Source organism: Prionailurus bengalensis, chromosome E4, assembly GCF_016509475.1.
Source record: "Prionailurus bengalensis isolate Pbe53 chromosome E4, Fcat_Pben_1.1_paternal_pri, whole genome shotgun sequence".
NCBI lineage: Eukaryota > Metazoa > Chordata > Mammalia > Carnivora > Felidae > Prionailurus > Prionailurus bengalensis.
In genome coordinates this window covers 1,002,659-1,024,451 of record NC_057360.1, presented here as the reverse complement: position 1 = coordinate 1,024,451, position 21,793 = coordinate 1,002,659, and the positions used below count along the sequence as shown (strand labels likewise).

At 55.2% G+C, this 21,793-nt stretch overlaps 1 protein-coding gene across 4 annotated transcripts in view; it reads right to left on the bottom strand.

Annotated features, from left to right (window-relative positions):
- The window catches only part of CNIH3 (cornichon family AMPA receptor auxiliary protein 3), an 85,368-nt gene extending 78,933 nt beyond the window's left edge, over positions 1-6,435 (bottom strand). For 2 of the 4 annotated variants that reach the window (XM_043569420.1, XM_043569421.1), the window contains exon 1: positions 5,944-6,435. In XM_043569420.1, coding sequence (XP_043425355.1) covers positions 5,944-6,024 — 81 coding nt within the window. In that variant the 5' untranslated portion in view covers positions 6,025-6,435. The remainder of the gene's footprint in view (positions 1-5,943) is intronic. The other 2 variants (XM_043569422.1, XM_043569423.1) reach the window with 1 other exon arrangement.
- Positions 6,436-21,793: the final 15,358 nt, after the last annotated feature.

Here is a 21,793-nt window from a genome sequence, read left to right as displayed (position 1 = left end):
CACGAGGAGGATGCGGGCCAGAGCGTCAAGGCCACAGATAAGCCACAGCCACCAGAGAAGAGGTAGGCGCGAGGCCATGGCCACCGGAGAAGAGGTGGGCGCAAGGCAGCGGCCAGAGGAAATAAATGCCTGAAATAGTGTGGACAAGAAATCAAAGCAACAAAGCGCTAACATCTGCTGATTCCAGATGACGCGACCAGGAGGCTTCTCGGCCTCTGCTTTTCTGTGCACTTGCTACAAGAACAGAAAGAGGGAGCGGGGAGGCAGGACGAGGTGAGGCGACTCCGGCCCCCGAGTCAGGAGGGCCCGGAAGAATGGCTCATCCGCAGGCTCAGAGACTCCGGGGGATGGGCCGGCGGTCGAGGATGCGGGAGCTGGGGACAGGAGGCGGGCAACATCCCCGGGCGCCAGCAGGGGAAGACGGAGGCTCCGGCAGGAGAGGCTCCGAGTCTGGGAAGGAAGGAGAAATGTGGCAGCAGAGGCATTAGTTCAGGGACAGGCAGGCGTCCAGGTGTCCCTGTCAGTGACTGTGCCCTCTCCGTCGGCCCCAAGGGAGATCTTCTGCAAGGAGGGGGCTGGGCCTTCAGGGGCTCTGGGAAAACACCACGGATCTGGACCAGCATCGCAGGAGCCGAAAGAACCAGCCAGGATCACCTGACCGGAGGGCCAGGAGGTGAAGGTGAGCCACACACGACCCCACTCCAGCGGCCCTGGGCATGGGCAGACGGCAGACGGGGAGTCCCTGGCGGGTCCCTCGGAGACCGTGAGCACAAGGGGCCGAGAGCAGGGGTGAGAGCTGGCTGGAGGTGGGTGAGGGCCAGTGGCACAGGGTGGGGCACAGGAAACGGTCCCAGTCACACGGGGCCACAACCAGGGCAGCGGAGTGCGTGCAAGAGAGCCCTGCCCACCCCCCTCCCCCCCAAGAAAAGCAGGGGCCGTGGAGAGGGCACGAGACTGTGACAGATGCCAGGTCCCGCGGGGACCCCTGAGGGCATGGCCGACAGGGCACAGGAGACCGGACATCCACAGGGCAGCGGGCGTGGGGTGGGGAGGGAGCCAGTCTGCAGACCTGCCCGGAGGGAGAACAGCAGCGGAGAACCCCATGCAGGCCGTGGGCAGGGGTGGGGGTGCCGGACAGGAGTCAAGCCAGGTGAACGGGCCTCGCAGTGCAGGAGGGGACTGGGCCCAGCACGGCTGCAGGGCCAGGACAGGAGGATGCTCCGATCACAACCGTAGCTGCCTTTGCTACTTGTTCAGCAACTCGAACGTCACAGTCAGACGTCACGGTGGGCCCACGACATCCCACCCCAGCCGGGCCGGGAACCTCATCGAGCAGTCAGGCTGGGGGCCCATGCCCCTCCTTCTGCTCCTCCCTCCCCTCTGCCGCCTGACGGTGGGGGACCCACCACGATGATGCTGTAGGCTGTCCCCTGCAGGGGCAGCCAGCCCAGTCATCACACCCGATGGAAGACACTCTCTCTGGGAACAGCCAGCACCTGTCCCCACCCCGTGCCCCCCACACAAGCCCCACCCCGCGCCCTGCACCCCCGGCGATGGGAACAACAGGTTCCCAAGTTTCCAGGTGCTGGGACGGCAGAAAACACACGTGCCCAAACCACCCGGGGGCAGAAGCCACGTGAGAAACGAGCTCCATCGGCCAGAAGCGTGTGGAGCCCGAGCAGAAGGAGAAGCTATCCTGCGGGTGTTCGCTGAGCCCTCGTACTTGCCGAGCAACATCCCGGCTCTGGAGAAACCCGGTGACCCAGAACAGGTGCTCACGGAGCTTCCTTCCTCCAGGCGGGGGCTGGAGAGGCGTCCGCACCGCTGGCTAGGGACCTCGGCCGCGAGAGGGGATGAGCTGTCCCAGACGGAACAGGCACCCTTACCCAAGCAGACCAAAGCAGGGTCTCAAAAAGACAGGCTGTGCAGCCCCCGGCGCCCTACCATTTCACATAAGCCACTTCACGTTTCCAGAGGGACGCCTGGAAACCCTGAGAGGCTTACTCGGTCCCCAGGGCTGGGCCTGTGACAAGGCTGGAACTGGCTGAAAGGCCCAGGTGCAAGGACGTTCTGCCCGCAACGCCGCCTCTTGGTGAACACGTGTTGTGATCCTCTGTCAGGGTGTGAAACCTCTCCCGAGGCACACACTGCCCGGAACCGGAGCAAGTATCATCGGGCGTCAATTTTATTCCAACGCTGTCAAAACTCAAGTGTTCTTAAAAGTGACTCTAGGGGGTGCCCGGGTGGCGCAGTCGGTTAAGCGTCCGACTTCGGCCAGGTCACGATCTCGCGGTCCGTGAGTTCGAGCCCCGCGTCGGGCTCTGGGCTGATGGCTCAGAGCCTGGAGCCTGCTTCCGATTCTGTGTCTCCCTCTCTCTCTGCCCCTCCCCCGTTCATGCTCTGTCTCTGTCTGTCCCAAAAATAAATAAACGTTGAAAAAAAAAAAAGTGACTCTAGGTACTAAAAAATTTTAAGGGTGCCTGGGGGGCTCAGTCGGTTAAGTGTCCAACTCCGGCTCAGGTGGCGATCTCACAGCTTGTGGGTTCGAGCCCCGCGTCGGGCTCTGTGCTGACAGCTTGGAGCCCGGAGCCTGCTTCGGGGTCTGTGTTTCCGTCTGTCTCTGCCCCTCCCCCACTCACTTGCTCACGCGCTCTCTCTCTGTCAAAAATAAATAAACATAAAAAAAAAAAAAAACCTTCAAAAGCCAAAACCCTGAAAATGAAACTTTGATCTTTTCGAAGACTGATTTCGTCTGTATTTATACAAACGTGACGGTCGGCAAAAGGCCCAACCAAGCTGGTGCTGAGAGGCCTGGTGCCAGTAAATGCTGCTCATTTTATCCTGGCTGGAAACGGACATCAGTCCACATCCGAAACCCTTCACAACACCTCTTCTTCCTTCTAAACATCCAGAGGCAATTTTTTAAAACACACAATGTTTGAAAGAAGAAACACCCAAATCTTTTCTGGAGAATAAGGTTAACGGTGATCTTGTTCTATAGATGTCCCTGTATTTTCGAAATTTTCCACAAGGAGCCTGTATCGTTTTATGAGCAGAAACACTGATTTTTTTTTTTTTTACAAAAAGAAACACAATCTCCTCCTCTTAAAAGGGACACATGTTAGGTGTCTCTGTGATTATGATTCCAACCAGAAGTTCCAGCTCCAGATATCTTATTTATGCAGAGAAACGTAATCCTCTGGGTAAAAGCGTGATCCACTATTGTCAAAGTTAAACACGCCCAAGATAATAACCACAGCTGGAAAAAAGGCACGGGCACACCAGGCTCGGACTCAGCTGCAGTCCAGTTCTGACACACAGCAGCTGTGCAAGTTTCATAACCTCTCTGATCCACAGTTCCCTGGCCCATAAGATGTCCACTGTGAGGAGTAAAGGGCTTCCGGGGCAGAAAGAGCCCATGTGCCCACAGGCATGCAAAGCCACACACACACAAACACGCCGGAAAACAAACCCTCACATTCTGTACATTCCAAATGTGGCAAACAGCGGCTGATGTAAAACTAACCGGTAATTCAAAATATTTTCATTTGAAAACAAACGCAAATAAATTTTCAAAGTGAAACATGAGACTTGAAAGCGATATGCTTATGGCCACAGCCACCCTTTCTCCCAGGCCTCCGGTGGGAAGTAAACAGTCGGTGCCTAGAACCGGCCTGCTGTCCACACTCAATGCCAGGAGCTACCATCATGACCCCTAAGCAGGTGTGTACCATTGACAAGAAGAAAGTGCCGTCTTCGTGACTTACGGCCTAGACCCGGCAACGGGGCGTGTCCCCAGCTGCGGTGTATGTCAAGTGCCCAATTCATTCCTGGGGATGTTCACATAGGCTAAGCGATCGATACGCCTTATCAGATCAAAAAATATCTGAAGAAGAAGCCAGAAAGAAAGCAAACCACCGCCCAACCCAGAACTCGCTCTCCTAAATTTCCCTTGAAGTAATTACCACCGTATAAGCAACACCCACACATACAACATGTGCATCGATTTCCCCTTTCAGTGTTCAGCAGCCCGATCAATGAGGGGACGCTCTGGGCTGTTTGATCCGGAGGAAGGGAGAAGGAACAGACGAAAGAAACAAGAGGCTAGAGACTCAGGAACGCTTCCTCTAATGTGGATTCAAACAGCACAGATTCCTTTCATTATTAGAAACTGGAATCTCAGCACTCCCACTGGGAATCTGGTCGGGACCTGACAGCATTCGACTGCCCCTGGCCAAGGGGGTGGGCGCTGGGGACCCGGCTGGCGGGGCCGATGGGGGATCACGGCACGCCTGGCTTTGATTCACACATCTGTTAGTCAACGAGCGGCACCCACCATCCATTTAATTAACCTGCTCTTGAATTATTTATTATCTTCCCCCGAGTGACAGCAAATTATTCTTGCTGGTTACCCGCTCTGCTTCAGAGGCTTGTTCAGACAACTCCAATCCTGGCAGTTTGATGGAGTCCCTGGTTCCTGCCACCCTCTGGCCAAGGCAAAGACACGAAGCAACAGCAAGTGAAGTGTCTGGAAAAAGGGAATCATGAGCCTTCTGAAATGCAAGGAAGCTCCCCAAATCCAAGGAAGCAGAGCAAACTCCCTTGAAGACATGAGCACGTATGTGCTGCCCTGTTGGGGCGTGATCTGCCCTGCACCCCTTTTCGTTCTAAACTAGGTAAAGTTTCATTCTCCCCTAATAACCGTCAACAACTTCTAGACTCAATGCTGTAGCGAGGATTAGACCTGGGATCCTGGGGCAGAGGAGAGGCCACAAAATGCCATCACTTCCCACCGCAGGATTTTTGATCCGCCCTGAAATTCCTGTGTCTGAATTCCTTCTCCCCCCACCCCACCTCACCCCCAACTCCCCCTAGATTCCTAAACCCACTGATGCACAGACTTGCACCATCCAGACGCAAGGGGAGGCCTGGGGACCACCCAGGTCAACTCTCACTTTGGGGCTGTGGAAGGAAGCCCAGCAAGCATCTTCCCTGCCGCCCGGTCTCTGTCCTCGCTCTCAGAGAGCCTGTACCAGAGGCTGCGCTAGCCTAGTCTCACGCTCTAGAAACCTCTCCTACGAAACACCAGCATCCCACCCACCCCGCAACCCTTCTGGTCTGCTTCCCCGGCACCTGCCCCTGCAGGCGCGCTCCGCAGGGCTCGCCAGGGACGCGCCTCCGGGAATCCATCCCAGGGTCCCTCCCCGCCTCCGGGCTCGCTGGGCCGGGAGGCTGCGCGCCGCGGGCTCCGTCCGGAACTGGCGACCTCACCATTCCCCTCCGCACCGGCCCCCCGCGGGCGAGGGCAGGGGGCCTTGAGGGCGGTGGGCTTGCCAAGCGCTGCTTGGTCTCCGCGCTGCGGCCTCCCCCGACCCCCACGCAGAAGCGCTCCACGCCCGGGACCCACAGCGCGCCTGCAGACCCGCGGCCCACCTCCACGGCCCCCAGCCCGCGTGGCCCGGGGAGGGCGGCGGGACGCCGGCGCCGACAGTCTGCCACCTGCTGGGGTCTTGCAGGGGCTGGTGGCAGCGGAGGACGGGGAGACTCGCCGCGGGACAGGCGACCTCCACCTCCGGTACCCTGCCCTCCGGGCCCGGCTCGCCGCGCGCCCTCTCCCACTTTGTCTCCAAACGTGCCTCGGCCAGACGCTGACACGCTCCGGGTTAGTTGTTATAGTTACTAGACTAACCGCCGGGCCCGCAACTGCGGACAGGGAGGAGCCGGCTGGGCGGGGGGTTGCAGCCGCGCGCCCCGGGCCCCGCACCGGGGCTGGTGGGGCGCTCGCCCGGGAACCTGCGCTCCCCCCCCGCCAGCAGCCGGGCTCCGAGGGAGCGCGGGGCCGCCGGCTCGGGATGCCGCCACCTGTCCCCTGCCTCAGGTGCACTTCAGAGAAGCCGGGAAGGGGCGCACGGCAAGAGTTAGAAGTCGCGGCCGGTTACTCACGTGCCAGATGGCGAAGAAGATGAGCGCGGCGCACAGCACCAGGGACAGCATGTAGCAGAAAGCGGCGAAAGTGAAGGCCATGGCCGGCGGCGGGGCCTCGGAGGACCGCACTCCTTCCGGGGGTGTTGGGGGGCGCAGACGGGACCAGGTCCGCACCCCCGCGTCGAGGCCGGAGGCTGGGAGGAGGCAGGCCGGCGGGAGAGCCTCGAGGGTCGGGGGCGGCGAGCAGGGCCGGGACCCCGCAGCTCCGGCGGCCGGACCCTCAGGGGGCGCTCGGGCGTCGCCGGCGGGAAGTGTCCCCAAATGGAGGAAAGCGGTCGGTGGAGAACTCCGGCGGACGACAAGGCTAGAGGGCCCCCGAGGCAAAGCCGGCGAGGGCCGCGCAAGGAGCGCCCGGAGTCCCGGGGAAGAGCCGCCGCTTCCCGCGCGCGAGCCGGAGAGGGAGGCGGGCGCGCCACCGGGGCCCCGCCCGCGCCGCCCGGCGAGCTCCCCCCCCCGCGGACCCCGGAGCAGCCGGCGGCTCCCTTCCGGGAGCACAGGTCTGGGGGGGTGGGGGAGGGGGGGCGGAGGGGCCGGTGCCCCGCGCGGCGACCCGACCTCCCCGGAGCCCCGGGCCGGACCGGGAACCCGCTCCACCTGCTGCCGCCGCCGCCTCTGCCTCGGCGAGGACCGCGCGGCGCGGCGGGGACGCCCGGGCCCCGGTCCCGCGAGCGCGCCCTCCCGGCCCGCCTCTCCCCGGACACCTGCGGCGGGGGCGGGAGCGGGGGCGGGGCCTCGGAACACGTGCGCGGGGAGAGGTGGGCGCTGCGCGAGGGGGCGGTGTGTGCGCGCGCGGCTGCCGCCCGCAGGTGCCCGCGGCGGCGCGGGGGTGGGGGGTGGGGGGTGGGCGGGCGTGCGGCCGCGGGGCGGGGCCGGGGCGGGGCCAGGGCTGCTAGGGTGGGTTTTCCCAAACCGTCGTGCCCTTCACGCCCCAGCCTCTGCGAAAACCCCCAGTGGCGTTTTTCCCTCGCAGCTTCCACCTCCCCCCTCCCCCACCGTCTGACTTTGGGGTCGGGGCAGCCAGACCGCGAGCGGGACTCTGTTGTTGGCGTTGGTCCAGTGCAGTTGTCAAGGGCACGTGCTCTTGGAGCCAGACCTCTTCGGGCCACTTTCTTAACCTTCTTAAACCTCGGTTTCCTGATCTGAAATAATTGCGGGGTAAGAGTGCTACCAATCCGTTTCAAGGGGTTGAAGTAAGAGCCTAGCAGGGGCCGGGAAGTTGCTCCACGTTCAGTAAACCGCAGGGTTGTCACGTGCACACTTGACGCCTCTGGCCCGGCGCCTGGGAAACTCACCGTGCCTCCTGTGTGGGGCTGTCTGACAGGGCAGTGAAAGAAATTCCAGCGAAGTCAGCGCGTCCAGTCAGCAAGCGCACACGTCCTGGAACGTGACCGGCAAATCCCGGTGGGGGCGCTGGAAGCGCATCACGGTTGGGAGCAGATCTCAGAGCACCGGGTACCTCGCAGCGTGCGCGCGAAACAAATCCATCGGCGTTGATCCGCTCGGACCCTGGCGTGCTAGCTGTGCCGCTCACGGCTGCGATTCCAACGGCTGGAGAGCTGGCTTACGGAGAGCTAGTCCTAGACTAGGACGGGCTCTGCACGCTCCTGGCCCTGGGGTCTTTGCTCCGTACCTCGACATGTCCTGCAGCTGCCTGGCCGCACCTGCAACTTGGAAACTAGACGCCTTTCAACGGCGAAGCGCACCTACTAGGGCGAGTCGTAGTGTTGACACGGGGTCATCCCATCAGCATTTGATTGCCTCTGGGTCAGGACTGGCTACGCAGGACTGGGGAGGCCAAGGACAAAATGAAAACAGGACTCCTTGTTAAAAAGTTATTAAGAATTTCAAGACAGGGGCGCCTGGGTGACTCGGTCGGTTGAGCGTCCGACTTTGGCTTGGGTCATCATCTGGGGGTTCACGGGTTCGAGCCCTAGCCTGGGGCTCTGTGCTGGGAGTCTGGAGCCTGCTTCAGATTCTGTGTCTCCCTCTCTCTGTGTCCCTCCTCCACTCTCTCTCTCTCTCTCAAAATAAATAAACATTAAACAAACAAACAAACAAACAAACAACGAAGAATTTCAAGACCAAAGCAGCAGAGCATTAAACCAAGCACAAGGTCCTCCTGAGCCCAGGACCCTGGACAGCTGTGGAGGTTGTGCACTGTGAATCCAGCAGTGCTCTGGGTTATACATTTTATCACTTTCTCTTTCACTCATGTGTCTCCCAGTATCGATTCTCATTAAAGAAAATTTGGAAAATATGGAAATGGAAAAGAGGAGACAAACACCAGAGTTGGCTGATCTCAGAAACCAGCAACAGAATAGTGGTGTGCTCCTTCCCAGCTCTGTTTTCTGCTTTCGATGTTATACCAATCATTTCTCCTTTTTAAGAAATGTTTTAATGTTTATTTATTTTCGAGAGAGAGAGAGAAAGAGGGAGAGAGAGTGTGTGATCAGGGGAGGGGCAGAGAGAGAGGGAGACACAGAATCCGAAGCAGGCTCCCGGCTCTGAGCCGTCAGCACAGAGCCCGACGCGGGGCTCGAACCCACGAGCTGTGAGATCATGACCTGAGCCGAAGTCGGACGCTCAACTGACTGAGCCACCCAAGTGCCCCACCAATCATTTCTTTTAACGGTGGTAATTATGCTATATAAATTCTGTGGCCCCAAAACAATAAGAAAATATCAAAGGGAAATGCCATTGTTCAAATATTTTGAGTTCCTTCCAGGTCTGATCTAGTGTCTTTTATTTCTGCTGGTTCTTGCTTATGGTGTCCTAGCTCCTCATATGTCCAGTAAGTTTTCACTGTGTGTCAAACTTTTTAGAAAAATTTCTTTGCAGATTGAATCACCCCACGTCCCAGCAACAGCACTGCTAGGAATTTACCCAAGAGATGCAGGAGTGCTGATTCATAGGAGCACATGTACTCCAATGTTTATAGGAGCACTTTCAACAACAGCCAAATTATGGAAGGAGCCTAACTGTCCACCAACTGAGGAATGGATAAAGAAGATGTGGTTTATATATACAATGGAATACGACTCGGCGATGAAAAATGAAATCCTGCCATGTGCAGCAACGTGGATAGAACTGGAGGGTAATTAGGCTAAGTGAAATTAGAGAAAGACAGATACCATATGATTTCACTCATATATGGAAGTTGAGAAACTTAACGGAAGCCCGTGGGGGAAGGGAAAAAAATATATACAGTTACAAACAGGGAGGCAAACCATAAAAGACTTTTAAATACAGAGAACTAACTGAGGGGGGATGGGGGATGGGGGAGAGGGGAAAGTGGGTGATGGGCACTGGGTGTTGTAAGTGTTGAATCATGGGCATCTACCAAGAGCACACTGTGCACAGTTATGTTACTAACTCGACAATAAATTGTATTTAAAAAAAAAAAGTTATTTGCAGAAGTTCAAGGACTGAGATGATGTTATCTTTCTCCAAGGAGGATTTTCTACATCTTTTGCCGGGTGTCTGGGGGACACGAGCACTCTAGAATTGCCCGACTCCAAATTCGCGGTTTGAGATTTTCGGGGGTAACCAGATGACCGTGGTCTGCCCGAGGCGGGTTTTTTCCACTTCACCCTCATTCACAAGGAGCTGTCCTTTCAGATCCTGAGCCGAAGCAGGTTTTTATCACATCCTAAGCCCTGGTGGTCCTTGGACTCTGGCTTTTCCCCAAGCCCTACAGAGCACTAAAAGCCCAACCCAGCCTCACCCCTCCTCCAGATCGGCAAATGCCCCAAAGGGCAAAACTGGCCCCCACTGCGGGGCTGACCTCTCTGGATCCTGACCCCCTCTCCGCACGTGTCCCCAGAAGTGCTTGCTCTCAGGGCAAGTCTCTGATGCTTTTAAGAAGCTGTTTAGAGATTTTATTCAGCTCTTTAAACTGTGTGTGGTGGGAGGATTGGTCTGAATGATCCGGCCCAGCATTATCAGAATCAGGAGCGTCTACGTCGAAATCTAATGTCAAACAAAAATTGAATCCCGCATCCCACCACTCTGACTTCCAAGGCTCCATACATATCTCCGCCTCTATTTTTCTCGACCTTTCCCCAGCCCTGCTGCAGAATTGTCTACAGGACTAGAATTTCAGAAAGTGAGAGCTGCGGGCAGTTATAGTGTATTCATTCAACAAATGTTCTCTAGTGGTGGTGGGCACGTGTCAGGGACCCACAGGATTCCCAGCCTAAGTGGTGAGGTTATAAATAACCCCTTCACATGGGAGTTAGAAGAAAGACAAGAAGGAAGAAGGAAGAATTGCCTGTAACACTTACTGCCTGAGGAAGGCAAGAGAGAAAGTAATGAGGAATGGATTTTGAGTGACCAACCTACATGGATTCATCTACCGTAGACATCGAAAGGGCAACTGTTTTATTTTTTTTCCGAGCCGCCATGCAGCCACAAGTGGCCATGTGACAGTCTTGGAGCTTATGAGATATGTATTCCTTTGCGCTGGAATGCAGATGTGATTCCTGGAGGTACAGCAGCCATCTGGTAATAATGAGGAAGCAATCAACACATTAAGAACGGAAAGCTAAAAGAGTAAGAACCGTTGACATCATAATAGAGCCACCAAACCAGGCCTGAACTTCCAATTCCCTGGCTTCTTATAGACTGAGACAATAAAACTTCTGACTTTGGGGGGTGGGGGGCACCTGGGTGGCTCTGTCAGTTGAACGTCCAACTGCTGGTTTCGGCTCAGGTCACAATCTCACAGTTCGCGGGATCGAGCCCCACGTTGGGCTGTGTGCTGACAGCTCAGCCCCTTCTTGGGATTCTCTCTCTCTGTCTCTCTCTCTCTCCCTCTCTCCCTCTCTCTCTGCCCCTCCCTCCCTTGCACACGCACGCTCCTGGTTTTCCCAAATTGCATTTTCCAGCCGGTTTGTTCAAACCAGAATCTAAAGATGTTCCCTCCACACCTCTCACCCCCAGGGCTTTTTAACCTTCTCGTGGGTAATTTACCCAACAATAATTATTTTGGGGTTGAACGTCTGCTGCTGACGGCAGCGTGCCGAGCTCAGTGACCGTGCCCGGTGGGAGCCCGCGTGCGTGTGTATCTAAGCTGGCGCTGTCTGACTCAGGACTGTGTTCACATAACTCGCGTGGCACATACACGCGCGTGGAGAAGCCAGCCGCGGATTACTGACTCGCGCCTGCTCGACGTACCTGCTCTTCATTTTCCCGAAAACAACCGAAATCTAACTCTGAGTCCCCTTCCCGCTTGACCGGCAGGAAACTCGGTATCAGCCTTGGCTGGGGCTGCCCAGGGGGTCTGGGGCCTCACACGCAACAAACACCAGGCAGCTCCTCCCACTGCCATCGGTTGGTCATCTGCCCACGCTGGTTCCTGCCGACGTCCCAGCTGGACGGGTCCCGGGTGCCCACACCTCTGGCCTTCTGCTCCCTCCCAGATGGAGTGCCGGGAGCCCCGATGCCTAGTTCTGCCCAGCCCGGGCACCCACAGCCCCCTCTCTGAGGTCTCGCCTGCTCCAAAAGTCGGGGGCGTGAAACAGTGTAGGTATGGGTCCCCCTCCCGAACCCCAGCTTCAGCGTCTTTCCGGTCTGCAGGGGATCGCTTCCTGCCTCCGTCCAGCTGTTGGCAAAGCCAGTCTCCCCTTGGCTCTCTCCCCCAGAGGGACATCTCCCAGAATCTTCCAGAATCTCTCCAGAGCCAGAAGGAACCTTGGACTTCAAAGCTCTTTAACTTTCCACCTCCCGGTTTATCCAGCCAATATTCGTTAGCGTAACTGCCATGATTACGGCAATATCGAAAAGTTTTCTGTTCTGACTGGTAAACATCACAACGGCTGTTGTAGCGAACGGGAAAATTAACACGTGACTACATTCTAAATTAAACCCATTCATTCCAGCTAATTGTCACGGGATGTCACAAGGGCCGTTGATGAACGGGCCCCGACCTGCTCATCCAGCACAAGGCTCCCCATGCGATCGGCACCCTGGATTCTCACCGGACGGAAACCGCGTGGTGGCCCTGGACAGTCATCACTCTGGTCACATGGGCGCGTCGGAATTCTGTGTAAGTGGTAAACGCAGTGTTTCCATGCTCATAGGTTTAAGAATTTGTGTGGAAAGTATTAACAACGAGCTCACAAAAGAAAGGAAACTGAGCAAGGATCCATTTGTTGGCGTTCACCTAAGTATCATGCAGCTCAGTCTTCTGAGTCTGCGGGGAACCTTTCTGTCACTGCAGTGCGTCCCAACCACCCGAACACCTTCCACACTCGCGAGAATTAGTACAAAGTAACACGATACTTCTCAATACTCCACTCTCCATCATAGTTCGATCATTTTTTTAATTTTTTTTTAATGTTTATTTATTTTTGACAGAAAGAGAGAGAGAGAGACAGAGAGAGCATGAGCAGGGGAGGGGCAGAGAGAGAGGGAGACGCAGAATCCGAAGCAGGCTCCAGGCTCCCAGCTGTCAGCCCGGAGCCCGATGTGGGGCTCGAACCCACGAACCGGGAGGTCATGATCTGACCTGGAGTGATCTGGAATGGTCATGATCTGAGTTGGAGTCGGACACTTAACTGAGCCACCCAGGTGCCCCACAAAGGAGGGACTTTGAATATAAATCCATCTGTCTGTGATAAAGACAGGTATCAAAAACACTCCGAAACATACCTGTGATACTATTTATAGTTAGCATCTCTACAAAAATCAACACAATTTGCACTAGCTTTCATTTTCCCTGCTACTTTAAGCAATTTAAGTTTCTTTTTTTTAATTTTTTAAATACTTATTTATCTGAGAGAGAGAGAGAGAGAGAGAGAGAGAGAGAATATGAACGGGGGAGGGACAGAGAGAGGGAGACAGAATCCGAAGCAGGCTCCAGGCTCCAAGCTGTCAGCACAGAGCCGACGCAGGGCTCGAACCCACAAACCGCGAGATCATGACCTGAGCCCAAGTCAGACATTCAACCGACTGATCCACCCAGGCGCCCCTAAATTTAAATGTTTAAAATGTCGATAAAATGATTTAAAATATCGAGAAAATACCCTAAAAAATGCTAACAGTAGCCAGCATGTGCTTAAACATGCTCGAGCATTTCCAAACATGAAATATTCAGGAGCTTCTTAAACAAGAATAGTATCTATTTGAGCCCACATTGCATTCTAGATTTGTGGTCCCACTTGTTAGAAAACATACATCCAATGAAATGAGAAAACAATTTAATTGAAAAGTTATAAATCAAGACAGTAAAATACTCATTTTCTATGACACATCTGTGTTTTGCATCAAAGCGTATCAACAATTTATTTTAAAATGAGAAATTTAAGGGCGCCTGGGTGGCTCAGTTGGTTAAGCGGCCGACTTCGGCTCAGGTCATGATCTCTCGGTCCGTGACTTCGAGCCCCGCGTCGGGCTCTGTGCTGACAGCTCGGAGCCTGGAGCCTGTTTCCGATTCTGTGTCTCCCTTTCTCTGACCCTCCCCCGTTCATGCTCTGTCTCTCTCTGTCTCAAAAATAAATAAACGTTAAAAAAAATTTTTTAATGAGAAATTTAAATCTAATCTTGTTGGTCTTGTGACGTCGTAAGGAACAACATCTGAAATAAAGCCCAAACTTTGTTGTCAATGCTTGAGAAAAACGGGATCAGTGGGAAATATTATTGTGGAAATCTTGTCCATACAGGGCCTAGTACCTATATGTTAGGGGAGAAATTCTGGCCTTTCAGACAAAATTTTAGAAACATGTCTAAACGCCTTAAATTTGGCACTAAGTCACTGTATCCGATTATCCCTGGGTGATGCAATCAAAGATGTAAATTCGATCAATCACATTAGCCTGCTCTGGCCACCATAACAAAATGTCACAGACCGAATGGCTCATACAAGAGAAGTTTACTTTCTCACAGTTCTGGAGGCTGGACGTCCAAGGTCACGGTGCCGGGAATATCGCTTCTGATGAGAGCCCCTCTACCTGGCCTGCCGCGGCTGTCTTCCCCGTGTCCTCACGAGCCTTTCTTCTGCGCACGCGTCGAGGTCAGGGGGGCGGGGGGGTGGGGGAGAGGCATCTGTGGTCTCTTCCCCTTCTTACAAGGACACCAGTGCTATGGGATCAAGGCCCCCACTCTGACCCCACTTAACCTTTATCAGCTCTGTATGGTCCCCATCTCCAAATGCAGCCATACTGGGGCCTAGAGCTGTGACTTATACATTTGGCGGGGACACAGTCGGGTCCACAACAAGAACCACACATCAAATAAACAGAAAGAATTAAATCATGTGATAATCTGGGGATTGAGATCAAGAATTATAAGAATATTCGAGGGGCGCCTGGTTGGCTCAGTCGGTTAAGCGTCCGACTTTGGCTCAGATCATGATCTCGCGATTCATGGGTTGGAGCCCCGCATCCGGCTCTGTGCTGACAGCTCGGGGCCTGGAGCCTGCTTCGGATTCTGGGTCTCCCTCTCTCTCTGCCCCTCCCCTGCTTGCACTCTGTCTCTGCGCTCTCTCTCTCTCTCTCTCTCAAAAATAAATAAACATTAAAATGGAAAAAGAATTTAAAGAATAAGCCTTAGAAAACAACACTCTGTTGTTTTTGCTCCGTGTGACTTTACAAGAAATAAGTGTTTCTGTTAAACCGACTTCATTCAACGCCACTCAGCAAAAGTAATTAAGCTAAGGATAAGTCAGAGAAACTACAGGGAGACAGAAATACGATGTACCACTTGAAACAAAGCCAATTATGAATCCCAAGAAAGCTATTCGATTATCTAGTAAATTACATAAAGCGATGACACAGGTAAGAAGCAGAATGAATTTCCTTTCCTGTCAGTTAAATGCTGTGACTTCACCAAACGAGGTTTGCAAAGCTCCACGGAACGAGGGTGACCAAAAATTAACGAAAATCCATCCAACTCATGAAATTCGTTCTGTGAGGACAGAGAGGCCCCGCGGGTCCCCGCTCTCCGGTCGCGAGGCTGAGGTGACGCCCTGGGGGAGGCCTTCCTGGCTATTCCTGCCCCAGGCCCTTTGTAAGCGCGGCCAGCACCACGCGGAACCCAGCCCAGAGCTGAGTCACCAGCAGATAAAGAAAAGCTGCCAGTTTCAAGCCTTGGTGGTGCGGCGACCGCGGCCTGCAAACGTCCTTTATTCGCCAAGCGACCTTCCCGAAGAGGAACCCACCGTGCACAGAGCTCGCGGCTTCGAGAAGGGGAAGCATCCAGAAAGGAAGCTCTCCCGCAGCTCCAATGAGGCCTGCCTACAGACCCCTTCACTCCGTTTGCTCTGATCCCCGCAGCCCCCCAAGTCCCCTCCTGACAAGCAGGGCACAAATCCTCTGGGGTCTGGGGCAGGTGACACGTCCAGGGCACCCTGGCTAGGCGTGGGCTCCAGGGTCACGTGTCCTCCAGAGGCTGAGTCCTTATTACCACCTCATTTGGGGGGGTGGGGGTGGGCAGGGTGTGGTAACACATACATGAAACTTAGCTTTTTAACCGGTTTTTACACATTCCGTTCTGTGACAATGAAGGACACTCCCAGAGTTGTGCAACCATCACCCCCACTCGAGGGTCTCCAGAAAACGTTCCCCTTCTCCATTCTCCCCTCCCCCAGCCCCTGGCTCCCACCGTCTCACGTCCGACCTCTGCGCACCTGACCGTTCTGGGTACCTCATATCCGCGGAACGCCGCCCTGACACGTCACCCCTCTACGTGCCGAATCTCCGTCTCCCTCTGTAAACTGGGGGGCACCCGACCCCCCGGCGCGTGCCACGCCCGGTCCCCCCCGATCCTCACGCACTGCCACGTGTGTCTCAGCATCTCCGAGGCACCCGCGTGAACACGGAGATTCAGAGAGGGTCAGCGCTTGCGTCAGGTCACACGGGAAACTGCAGGCTCAGCCAGGATTCATGCGCGACGCGGGAGCCCGACCGCTAAGACGGCGAGGCCTAGGGACGCTGGCTTCCGGGACAGAGAGCCAAGAAACTTAGCAGCTACGTGTGTGCGCGCACAGAATGGGCCGTCGTGCAGCTCGCTATCCGGGACCCGCAAACCGAGGCCCGAGTACGTCCCGGTGTGCGGGGCAAGGGGCAGATGGCAAGACGGTTGGGCCCGATTAGTCTGTGGTCTCTCCTGATCCTTTGAAATGGGCCTCCGGGAAACCCGTCTCCGCAGGGAGACCGAGCCCCTCTCCCCATGCCACTGGCGACGCCCAGCGGTACAGAGAAGTCAGGGAACTTTGCCGGGAACACACAGCCAGTAGGCGGAGGGGCCAGGGTTCAAACCCAGGCAATCTGCCCACACAGATCCCGAAACCCCGAGCCTCCCAGAGGGCCTGGGCTAACGGCCCCTGAGTCCTGTGTATTGTAAGTGACTTGGGATTCGAGGGGTACCTGTAGGGAGGACGTGGCCGTTCAACCACACCCAGGAGCACAGGTAGGATCCAGGGAAGTAAAGGGGTGCCGGTGCCCTCGTCGACTACTAACAGACCCGTCCGACTGAGTTAACAGGGAGAGACACAGCATCACCAGAAAAGGAGTTTGGCGGCCTCGGATGCCGACCCGGAGGAAATAAAAACAACTTCAAGTGAAGTCAAGGTCTGCCGCGTGCCAGGTACGGTGCTGCCGTTGGAAGCAAATATGCTGGGGCACCTGGGGGGCTCAGGCGGTTAAATGTCCGACTCTTGGTTTCGGTTCAGGTCAAGATCGCAGGGTTCATGGGTTTGAGCCCTGAGTCGGGCTCTGCTGACAGCTCAGAGCCGGCTTGGGATTCTGTCTCTCCCTTCCCCTTCCTCATTTGTTCTCTCTCTCTCAAAGTAAATTAACTTAAAAATAATTCTTCTCCTCCCCAAAACTCGAGTTTGGGGCAAAGTCTTACACTATACGGAGCAGCCATCAGAGCTACGTGTCCAAGTGTCAATGAACACTTTGTGCAAACAGCAGACCCCACCAAACCCTCCAAGAGTCTGCTCTGAAAAAGGGCCACGGTCTGCCCTCACCCGGCACAGAACCAGTTTCGCCCGCGCGTAGGAAGTAATGTCGCTTGTCATTTACCCCGGATGCTCCATCTCACCAGAGAAGACCAAACCGTTATTTCTGGTTCGAATGTGAACTCACGAGAGTGAGGGCGGGTGGGAGCACGGGGTAGCCGGGCCCCCACGGTGCGAGCAGGTGCGCGGAGCTCGTGCCCACGAAGATTCAACTGCTCGCTTGCTCTGACGTCCAGCAAAGGCCGGGCGACTGCAGACCCAGACGGGTTTTCTGAGCAGCAACGATTTCAGTCCAGCCTCTCATCTCAGAGCCCAGGTTACACTGTGGGAGTTTTAAATACGTTTCTTGTTAAAGCAGCTGCAAAGGTCCCACCAGAAACTATGCTGTTTCTGAAAAATCCCCCTCCTCCATCTCTGATGGAGTCGGGGGCCCAGGGCCAGGACTCCTGTGCTAGCAGAGGTCCCAAGCAGGGACAGACATCCTACCTGGAGCCACCACCGCCTCCTGGCCCCTCCCGGACGCTGAGCCTGCGCCCTGGTCCTCAGGCTCTTGCAGAGTGCGGGTCCAAGGCAAAGCCCCTGAGAAAGTTTGCACACTCTTTAAAACTCGAAAAGAGGGGCACCTGGGTCGCTCAGTCAGATAAGAATCTGACTTCGGCTCAGGTCATAATCTCACAGCGTGTGAGTTCGAGCCCCACATCGGGCTCTGGGCTGACAGCTCGGAGCCTGGAGCCTGCTTGGGGTTCTGTGTCTCCTTCTCTCTCTGCCCCTCCCCCGTGCGCTCTCTCTCTCTCTCTCTCTCTCTCTCTCTCTCTCTCAAAAATGAATAAACATTAAAAAATTTTTTAAAAAAACTAGCAAAGAATGAGTGACAGGGGACAAAAGGTACAAACCTCCAGGTACAAGACGAGTGAGTCCTGGGGACACAAGCATAGTGACCACGGTGGGGAGCACGGTGCCCTACATTTGGAAGCTGCTAAGACATCTTGAAAGTTCTCATCCCAAGAAGAAAAATTGCAAAAGTGTGGCTCATTGTAAATATGACTGGCGTTCACTAACCTTCTCCTGGGGAGCATTTCACAATATGTACGCATATAGCACCTTATGCTGTGCGGCTTGGGCTCGTATAGCTCTATATGACAGATCCCAATAAGACTGGAAAAAAATAAAAGTAAATACTAATTTAAAAAAAAAAAACTTGAAAGAGAGCTATTGAGGAAAAATAAAAGAAAATGCTGCTTACACATTTTGAATACTGTCATTCATTCAACGGATACTCAATGACACCATAGTATGTGTCTGGGTTGTCCCATTAAGTCTTGGGGACAGATATCCGAAGAGGCACAACATCATCTCTACCCACAGAGAGTTCACAGTTTAGTTTTGGAAGCAAACACAGGAGGGAAAAAACACAGCTTATGGTAAATATTTAGGGATGCCGGGGAATTTATATACTAAAACTCAAACATGCAAAAACTATAAATAGATTTTCTATAACTAGTCTTTCCTTGTGCTCAGTCCCCACTGACAACACACAGATTTTCCGATAAAAAAATAGCTCAGGCTCTTGTAGACTGGGAACATTTCTTTCCCGTATATGTGCACTGACTTTCCAAGTGCGAGTTCCCTATCAGATCTGCTTCCTGTTTCCAAAGGGGCGCTGGCCACATACCTGCTTCCTTCTCCGATGGCACCAGGTGCAGGAGGAATCTTCCTACCTTGCGGCATCCCGCACAGGTCTGTGGTCCACCTGCTGTCCCCTGACCTCTCCTGGGTTGTGACCGGTGTCTCCCGGCATCCCAGGCTGAGGTCCTGGGTGTCTGGCCTCCTCTCCCTCAGTGGCTCCTCGGGCAGGTCCACACCCCCACCAGCCGAGCAGACTGCGGGGCCCATGGCAGCACGCTGGGCACGGGCAACAAGAACATGACCCAGAGCACCAGCACCACCCACCGGGGCACACAGTACCCTCTCCCGTGGCTTCCCGAACCAAGTCCCGCAACCTGGAGGGCTTACAGTACAGAAATTGATTTTCTCACGGTGCTGGGGGCCGGAAGTCTGAAGCCCAGATGTCAGCAGGGCCACGCCCCCCTATGGTCTCTCCAGGACCCTCGCACGCCTCTTCCAGCCTCTGGTGGCCCTTGGCGCTCCTGGACCCGTGGCCGCATCGCCCCGTCTCCGCCTGCGTCCTCCCCGTCTCTCCCCGGGTTCTGTCCTCACCCGCCTTGTAAGGGCACCAGTCCAGTCGCTGGATGTAGGCCCCGCGTAAATCGAGGAGGATTTCTTCTAGAGAGCCTTAACGGATCCCATCTGCAAACGATTTCCAAATCAGGTCTCATTCTGAGGCTCCAGGCGAACCCAGATTTGGGGGCTACCCATTCGACCCGCTCTACACACCATGCCGTGACAGTCGCATCAAAGCCAGACTTCCTCTAAGGGGCTGGCGGTGTCCCAGGGAAGCAGAGAATTTGCCCTCACGTCTCCAGGGTCTCCAGGTCACCACGCGTCACCCCTGAGTGGTTCCAGATGCGGATGCCGCTGGGAGAACCAGATCGTTCACGAGTCAGCTTCCGTCCCCTGATGGGAGGACTCCCCCACATCACGCGATTCCTGACACCAGCTGGGTGACCCACCATTTCACCAATTCAGACCCTGCCCACCCGGAGAGGGCGTCGGACCCCCGAGACCATCCCCTGCTTCAGAGGCCAAACGCAAGTGCAGGTCTCTACTGGGCTTCCGACCCATTGTTACAAATCAAAATTGGACCGAGTAAATGTGAAGATCTGATCCGCTTTATTAATCGACTCAGGAATCAGGCGGCACCCCGTCCAGCAAGTAGAGGGGAGCTCTGGGAAGTTTACAACATGGAAGGTTCTATAGGCTGGAGGGTGAGGCAAGCAAAGACAAGACTGCTTCAGGCCAGGTGGCCTTCCCTTGGGGGAAAAGGCAGGGATCTTATCAGGTGAATCACCTCACCTTCCTCGGACGGACAGGCCCTCAGGACAGAGTGCCTCACCGTGCCGACCAGAGCATTCCTGGCCCGCTCAGACGACATTTCTGGGGGGAGGTTGAAACTGCAGTCAGGTTAGGTGTTAAGCCCCAGTTCGGTGACGCGGCCTGGCCTGAGTGATTCCATTTGGGGCCTGTGGTCTCCTTCTAACACTGTAAATGGGCAGTTCCCATGTGGGTTCCATTCATTTGCCGGACCAGCAGCTCACAGAACTCGGGGCAGCCAGTGTCCTTGCGAGATTACCAGCTTACGGTGAGGGCGCAGCTGGACGAAGAAGCGTGTAGGGTGAGTCCGGAAAGATCCCGAACGCAGAAGTGTGGGGCGCACGTGGGTGTGCTCTGGGGCTCGAGCCTGTAAGCCCTCTGTAAGTCCTTTTCCTGTGCGGTGAGAACTTCCCCACATCAGATCTGCACTTCTGCCTACGCTCAGGGAAGAGCCCGTGACCTACCCGCACAGGCCCAGTCGGTTCTCGCCATGAGAGGGGACGACTTGTATCTCTAGAAAGCCCTTTTCTCTTTCAACAAAGTCTGCCTTTCGAGACAGTTGCCCGACTACAGATTCAAAAACAACTCCAAACACGAAACTGGGACCTGACTGTTCCCGTCTCACTCTCCGCGGAGACGCGGATTCATCACGTGCAGAGCTCAGGACGACCAGGGGCAGGGACTTTCGCGAATGAAAGAACCACACTTTGATTCAATCGCACCAGTACCTTGCACATCCCCTCGTAGGCTAAGGAGGCACATATGTGACCCCCTGGAGGGACCATCCCCACCTTTATTCACATCAGCACCGTGCCGGGCATAGGCAGGATGCTTTTGTTACATGCGTGTTGAATGACTGTGGGGGCTGGAAGGCTTCACGATGGAGGGGACGTTGAGTCAGGCCTTGAAAAATAAGTGAGTAGGTTTTGGATCGAGGGAAACGGCAGGAAAGGCATTATAAGCAAAGGGCAAAAGACCAAAGTCGTGGAAGCATGCTAGAGAGGGCATCTCCTGGCCCGGAGGATCCCAGGGTGCCCCGAGAGGCGAGAGATGGGGTTGGAGGGCTAAACTGTGGCCCACACCGTGGGACTCAGGCTCCAGGGGTGTGCCCCAGGCTTGGGATTTTCAAGGGAAGGAAATGGAGAGAAGCCGTGTAGGCTGAGAACAGAAGGTGTTTCCAGGGTCGTTCACATGCACGAATGTCTTACTGGCCTGTAACAGATTCCCGGGGAAGCCAGTGAAGGGGTTCAGAGCAAGTCTCCCCAGAACGTGCCCCTCTGGCACGAGGCCTATTTGAGGTGAAGGCCATGAAGGCGTAGCCGACTCAAGAGACACTTGTGCCCCTGCCTTAATGTCCTAGAATGAAAATTGGGGCTCCTACCCAGAATGAAGAGTTATGACCAGAGAGACATTATATCCGTGTGTCAGGGCAAACATCTCCTTACCCAACACTGTCCTCCGCTCTGAGGCCCCAGGCCCCCACCCATGCCTTAGCTCCAGATGGCAAATGTCTCACCCTACCTTTTCTGTCTTTGAACCTCTCGTGTGTGGGGTTCCGGGAGGTACGAGATTAAATTCGATTTGTTCCTGTTAGTCTGTCTCATCGTGTCAATGTCGTTCTTAGACCAGCCGGGGGAGCTTTGAAGGGGAGAGGAAAAATTTTCCCCCTCAACACCAGCAGCAGCTGGGTCCTCCGCGTTCCCAAACACACCCCTCGGTCCTAACGTCACAGACTTAACGCTGGCCAACCCGCATGGACATTTCTGAGACTCCCATGTCCTCGTCTCACACGAAGGCTCACAATGCTGAATCGTGGAGCCAAAATACCGTGTCAAATGATAACGATGCTTGTTCATC